General features: G+C 36.0%; 2 protein-coding genes across 2 annotated transcripts in view; both read right to left on the bottom strand.

Annotated features, from left to right (window-relative positions):
* The window catches only part of tmem214 (transmembrane protein 214), a 14,273-nt gene extending 12,695 nt beyond the window's left edge, over positions 1-1,578 (bottom strand). The window contains exon 1 of the mRNA XM_016476882.1: positions 1,303-1,578. Coding sequence (XP_016332368.1) covers positions 1,303-1,438 — 136 coding nt within the window. The 5' untranslated portion in view covers positions 1,439-1,578. The remainder of the gene's footprint in view (positions 1-1,302) is intronic.
* Positions 1,579-3,014: 1,436 nt separating this feature from the next.
* Positions 3,015-7,410, bottom strand: part of mapre3b (microtubule-associated protein, RP/EB family, member 3b) — a 13,890-nt gene continuing 9,494 nt past the window's right edge. Inside the window, exons 4-6 of the mRNA XM_016476866.1 lie at positions 5,892-6,140; positions 5,029-5,181; positions 3,015-3,708 (exon numbers count right to left, since the gene is read on the bottom strand). Of these exons, the coding sequence (XP_016332352.1) occupies positions 3,643-3,708; positions 5,029-5,181; positions 5,892-6,140 (468 nt within the window). The 3' untranslated portion in view covers positions 3,015-3,642. The remainder of the gene's footprint in view (positions 3,709-5,028; positions 5,182-5,891; positions 6,141-7,410) is intronic.

Here is a 7,410-nt window from a genome sequence, read left to right as displayed (position 1 = left end):
GTCACTACCGCGGTTGTCTACTGCCACCGGCGGTAGTGCACGTGACGTCACACACTCTATAACAAGCATAATACAAAGTTTTGTATACAAGTGTAATAATAGCAACAGCTGCAAATGGTTTTATTTAGACTATAAGTTTATGCTAATTCACAAATTACCTCAAATGCCATACACGGCGTTTGATCCTTTAGATTGGCAGGTTTGAGCGCAGGAAAATACCGTACAGAATACAGAAACCAAATACTACATCGCCAATCTGGAATCATTTCCTTTCATGTCACCCATCTGCATTTGTACAAGTGTCTTCAAGTTCACGTGATCGCAAACGCTCGGCTGGTCTGGTTTGTATTTACTGCATTCGGTGTTTGACGCCGATTCGGGGTTTGAGTTCGGCCGGACAACATTTCCCTCAGCAGTGACCATCATTACCGGTGTTTCTATTGACCTTACTTGTGAGTATCACCAATCCACAGCAGGCTACAGCATACACGACCCTCGTTACCTGTGGTTGGCCTGTCCGTGCGTCACTCAGAAAACAACAGGCCAATCAGGAGAGAGGCTCATGAATATTAATTAGACAGGCCAAAATCAACCTGTTCTTAGCAGAGCTCCTGAGAGAGGAGCTGTAAAAATATATTGAGATGGTTTTTGGTACTTATACCGCAAATATATGAAGACTTTGGTTCCAAAACGCCGTTTTCAAAAAAATGTAGTTTCCGCCAAAATCAGTATTCTGTGATTAGTAGTAAATCTCCATCACGTGCTTTCAGATGGAGCGGCGTTTATTACACAGAGCCGTAGATCACTGCAATATCGCGTTCATAATCGCAGATGAGTCGCATTCGATTATGAACGCGATATTGCGTAGCTTGTCAGTGTTTTTATTAATGCCATTAATGTTTTTGTTAATACAGCGTATAGCACTAGTCAACTAAATGAATGTAACATGGCAAAGATGAATGCACTTTTGGAAGTTGAATGTAAGGGGAATGCCATTTTGGAATTTCTGGTCTAATGTGATATTGTTGTTCATGTATGTTCTTGATTACATTTTCTTTTATTGTTGTAATTAATTTATAGCATTAACAAGATTACCCGTTGACAACTGTCAGAAATAGCAGTTCTTCTGAACATAAACAGCGAATAAACCCGTTTTAAAACACTTTGGTTTGGTGGAAGCAAAGTGAGGGCTCCCGATGGTTTGAAAGATAACTAATATACATCAGGTAACGTTATTCATCCCGACAGATGTTATTAGGACGTTATTTCTCGGCTAATGTCGTGTGTTTTGTTGCTTCTTACGGTTGCTGTCAGTGTTGGCCTCACTCAGCGCTTTCCGGCCGGATTTCTTCTCCTGAGTTCTTCCTCCGGAGCTGCTGCTGATGTTCGGTTTCTTGCCTTTCTTCACCACTTCCCATTTGCTCGCACCGGAGGCCATAATCTCGATCTAAAAGAAATGAATGATAATCAATAACCGACGGTGTTGATCGGATCAAACCAACGGTTCTTTTGCCACGTCTGTTTGCGGCGCGTGGAACTGCTTCCTGTTCCAGCGCGTCCACTCTCTGAGCGCTTCCGGTCAGCGCGGGAGGAACTGCTAGTGAGTGTATTTCAGACCGATCCCGTAGGGCGCACGGCTAAATGTGCTACTAGTGCTGTCTGGTTTGTGTATTGTTTCATTCAAACTTATTAAACGTAAATGACATGTAGTATTTATTATATAATCGCTATGTCGCGTCTGAAAATGTGTTGTTAATGTAATAAACGTGATATTTCAGTGAGTAAACCCGCTAGCGCGCAGGCTAAACTCCGGAGAGCAAACCCGTCTGACCAATCGGAAGCGCCGCTGAGTAGCACGTGACTTCATGTACAGGAAAGAGCAGACGATTGGATGCGCTGTTCGAAGTTGTTCTTTGTTAGTGACGTCACTTCAGCAAACGTATTCTTTTGAATATGAGCTGGAGAAAAGCGAACCATTTATGAAATCAAAAATGTAAAATGACAATAAACTATGAAAATAACAAATTAAATTGTAATATTAAAATAAACAGTTTTAAAATAAACGCAACTAAAATGAAACGCTTACTGAAAATTAAATAATACAAAATTACAATGTAGCACGTATTAAAAATTAAATCACTAAAATGTAAAATGAAACAATTTCAAAATAAAAACAATTACAAGTGCTTGTTAAAAATTACATCATAATAATGTAAATTAATTTAAAAATAAAAACAACCAAACTGAAACACTAGAAATCATAAAAATATAATTTAATTTAAAAATAAACAATTCAAATTAAGAACACTTACTAAAAATAAAATTGTATGCATGTAAAATTACAATAAATATATTTAAAAATAAAAACAAATAAAGTACTTGCTAAAAATTATATAATGAAAATGTAAAATTAAAAATAAAACAAAAAAAACACTAAAATTGTGTGGAAAAACTGACAAGGTATTCCGTTTAATTAATCTTAACTAAATTTCATCTTCATGAATGAAAATGTGCAAATAATAAATTTTGTACAAGAGACCATATTTTTATATATTTTATTGACTAAATATTTTTTACTCATATGTATGTTTTATATATATATATATATATAGTATACACACACACACAACAAATCTCAAATCCATCACTGTGACCCTTTAAAACCCTTTAATGTGATATGATTATATATTATATCATTTATTAGTGTCTGATGTCTGTATAATGTGAATAAACCAGCAAACACACATCCTTCATTCCCCGCACACATTTTTATTTTACACAGTAAAACTCCACATGGATGCATGTCTGCAAATGGTTGCCATGACAGCAGATGAGGGGTGAAGGATTAATGACACAGGCCTGTCAATCAAATAAAAAAGACTGAGAATGAAATGTTAAATTAAAATATAGCAGCTAGAAAACTCGGTTTCGTATCATCAGTCGGTTAACCGTTAGTAATGGCTAAAAATGATGAATTTAGAGAATTTTTCATTCAATGTTAGCTGTTCGTATTCATGCCGTTTGACGGCTTCCTTCATAAATAAATAAAACTCTCACACCTGCACTATCAGTAATGATTTAAACACACACAAACTCTTTACAGTCAGCATGAAGCTAACAACTGACTGTGAATGTATGAAGATCAGAAACACAGAATAAGAAAGTAAACAGGCTGCATGTTGATTTGAGGCTGATTTAACCTGCGCTTTGTCTGGGATTCGATCCTTAGCCTCCACTTCATTCACCGCAACTACAGTAAAACCCCTCTAAAGATAATGCAAATAAAACAAATGACATAAGCGTCAAGCTCTCTAATAAATTAGCTGATTGGAGCCCAAATCAAAAAAAAAAAAAATGTTAGTTGATAACCTTGGCTGTGTGTGTGTGTGTGTGAAAGTGTCACTGCATCATCATCATCATCGAGTCGTCTGGATTCTTCATTAAACCCACAGCCAATAAAACATCAGCTTCACTGCATCACTTCAGACCTCATTAGCATAGACACGCCCCTACTCACTCTATGAGCCTATTAGACCACGCCCCTAGTGTCTGCTGGTGGGGGATGGAGTGAAAGAGAGGGAGAGATAGAAAGAAGGATGACGTGATGAGAGAGAGAGAGAGAGAGAGTGAGGATGAGGAGGATCAGTATTCATCCTGGTCCCGTGGCTGTTCGTCAATCTCCTCGTCCTCCGGAGGCGCGAAACCATCCTGAAACAAACCCAACATCAATAAACCGCACGTCTGGGGACGCCGCATGGAAGCCTGTTTCCGGCACGGAATTAAAAAACTAAAAAGGTAACTGCGTCTTTAATTTCACAGTTTTGGTCTTTATAACCCCTATTTTAGTCTGAATTTTTAATTGTGGCCGAAACTAACAAACAAAACAAAAAACTAAAACCCTGAATTGCAGGATATCAACTCAGAATTCTGAGGATAAAAACTAAAACCCTGAATTGCAGGATATCAACTCAGAATTCTGAGGGAAAAAAGTCAGATTTGTGAGAAAAAAAACAACTGAATTTGCATGAAAAAGTTCAGAATTGCAAGAGGAAAAAAAACTGAATCCTGAGAAAAAAAATCTGAATTCTGAGGAAAAAAGTCAGAATTGCGAGAAAAAAGTCAGAATTATCAGAAAAATGTAGAATTGCGAGAGAAAAATAATTCTGAGAAAAAAAATCTGAATTCTGAGAAAAGAAGAATTTTGAGGAAAAAAGTCAGAATTATCAGAAAAATGTAGAATTGCGAGAGAAAAATAATTCTGAGAAAAAAAATCTGAATTCTGAGAAAAGAAGAATTTTGAGGAAAAAAGTCAGAATTATCAGAAAAATGTAGAATTGCGAGAGAAAAATAATTCTGAGAAAAAAAATCTGAATTCTGAGAAAAGAAGAATTTTGAGGAAAAAAGTCAGAATTATCAGAAAAATTTAGATTTGCGAGAGAAAAATAATTCTTAGAAAAAAAATCTGAATTCTGAGAAAAGAAGAATTTTGAGGAAAAAAGTCAGAATTATCAGAAAAATGTAGAATTGCGAGAGAAAAATAATTCTGAGAAAAAAAATCTGAATTCTGAGAAAAGAAGAATTTTGAGGAAAAAAGTCAGAATTATCAGAAAAATGTAGAATTGCGAGAGAAAAATAATTCTGAGAAAAAAAATCTGAATTCTGAGAAAAGAAGAATTTTGAGGAAAAAAGTCAGAATTATCAGAAAAATGTAGAATTGCGAGAGAAAAATAATTCTGAGAAAAAAAATCTGAATTCTGAGAAAAGAAGAATTTTGAGGAAAAAAGTCAGAATTATCAGAAAAATGTAGAATTGCGAGAGAAAAATAATTCTGAGAAAAAAAATCTGAATTCTGAGGAAAATTTGAATTCTGAGAAAAGTAAACAGAATTCTGAGGAAAAAAGTCAGAATTGTGAGAAAAGTCAAGAGTTGCGAGATGTAAAGCCACAATCACTCTTTGACCTTCTTTGAATTCTGTGGCAGAGTCAGGCCTGCACAGCGTCACGCATGATGTATGATGAGGACTGATACCTCTGTGGCGTAGAGCACCTCCAGGATTTTGCCGAGGACCGGGTTGCTGTCGCTCTCGTTCTCCTGACAGATCAGCTCAATGTCTCGGAGTTTGCCGAAGTAGAAGTCTCTCTCTTTCTCCAAACCGTCGACTGTCAGTTTCAGGTCCAGCAGCTGCACGCAGACACACACACAGACTGTTTTATTTAATATTCATTTTTATTTTATTTAATATTTTACATTTTTATTTTGATATGATTTTATTTATTTATAAATATTACATTTATATTTATTATATTTATACATTTTTAAATAAATATTTAAATAAAATAAATTAATAATAAAATATTTATTTATATTAATATTATCTATTTAATAGATTCATGATATAAATTCAGTTGCAGTGCATTTCATTTCATTTCATTGGTCAAGAAGCACATACATATGTAAATTAGGCTACATTCTCTGCCTCTGATTGGCTCTTGCCTGTATTCTGAGTGTGTATTACAATGTGTGTGCGTTTGTACCCATTTATCCATATTTTAGAGACAAATATGTGAGCGAAACCTGACAGAACCTCCCAAAACCACCTTTTAAGCAGGTCTGCATTTGTAAAAATGTAAATATATGTAGATAAAGATTTTTAAATGATGAAAATGTTAGTGTTTATAACTAGCTGAAGTATTGTCTTTTGTTGCATCTAAAGATTTCTTATGCATCTCACGACTATGTCGTGCATGAAATAATGTCTGTGTGCATGTGTCTAAAACAACAAACTGATGATTTATATGTTTAATCATTTGTAATGGTATATACATATATGCTGTGATTAATTGTGGCTGGAATAATAATGTAGCTGTAAAAATAGTTATATATTGGTGTACCTGCTGGTTGAGCTCCATGATTTCAGCGTCGCTGCCTCCGTTCCGTGACATTGGCATGTTCCGCCGTGTTCCGGTGGAGGGGGTGGAGCTTATGGCGCGCGGCGGGCCGGGCATAGTTTTGGGTGCCGTCAGTGACGTCCGCTGGGGTCCTAGATACGAAGCCGAAGTCATTAGCCAATCACAGCACGTTGCCTCACACATCAGCCAATCACAAAGCAGAGGCTCACTCGTCAGTAGATTTCGTCGATTCTATTCGAGTATTCGATTTCAAAGCATCCTCGATTTCATTTTGAAAAAAAGTCGAGTCGAGTAATCTGCTAATTACCGGAAGTGGCGCATTTCACGGACGAGAATCCATGAAACGCATTATTAGACCGTTTTCCAAGGCGGCATGATATATTAAACCAATCTAAAAATCATAATAAAGCATAATGCTATTGTGAATTCACAAATGCTACGATGCAATTAAATACATATATGCAATGCAGATGTAATACATGCGCTTTAATTATTTACATGTTACGTGCATGCGTGTCAGAGCGGCTCAGTTCACAGTAAACGCTGCTCTGCACAAACTCTTATCATTCACATGCGTCTCTGCATGTTGTTGTGAGTTTGGGTTTATTATAACGTTCATCTGGGAACGCAACGTTCGCCATTTCATCAGATTTGTAAGGTAAATCATTAATAAACCTACGCAAACTCAGGAGAATACATCGATTTGCTAACTGTTCATCGCGATTTCAAAATAAAGGTTTAAACCTTCTCTCTGAGTTTACACGTTTTGATGTCCACATATTCATTTAATTACAGTGGCTGTAGCATTTCTGTCGTAATGAAATGGACAAATATTAAAGATTAAGTGGACATTTTAATCAAATGTTGTTTAGTGAATATTAAACGAGGATTAGATTGCGCAGTAAAACAATGGTTAGGCCGTTGGCGCCCTCTGATGGCATTTGTTGTAATGCATAATGTACATTAGCTCTATTGTTTATAATACATGTGTATTTTAATGTATAATGTAATGAACGTGTAATGTATTTTAACAGTGTTGTTCAATAAAATCATATAATTATTTGCTTTTGATACTTTATTTTAACTAATTATCATTGCCTCATTCCTATTATATATGTATTTTAAGTCATTTTAAAACCTATTTTTATTACCACAAAAAATAATTATAATTATCCGATTACTCGATTAATCGTCAGAATAATTGACAGATTACTCGATTACCAAAATAATCGTTAGTGACAGCCCTACTCGTCAGCCAATCGAAATCAGTTTCAGATTTGTAGGCGGGTCATAAAACACACTGAAAGCCCAGAGCCAGAACACACACACAATCAGACCCAAAACAATCACTCAACTATTAGCTGTGAAAGGTTTGTGGAGAGGAGACTCAAAGCAGGCGAAACACACACGTGCGGTGTGTGTGTGTGTGTCTCTGTGTGTGTGAGTGTGTGTGTGTGAGTGAGTGTGTGTGTGTGTGTGTGTGAGTGTGTGTGTGAGTGTG

Source organism: Sinocyclocheilus anshuiensis, unplaced genomic scaffold (assembly GCF_001515605.1).
Source record: "Sinocyclocheilus anshuiensis isolate Anshui unplaced genomic scaffold, SAMN03320099.WGS_v1.1 scaffold1422, whole genome shotgun sequence".
NCBI classification, from domain to species: domain Eukaryota; kingdom Metazoa; phylum Chordata; class Actinopteri; order Cypriniformes; family Cyprinidae; genus Sinocyclocheilus; species Sinocyclocheilus anshuiensis.
This window is presented reverse-complemented; position numbering and strand designations above follow the sequence as displayed.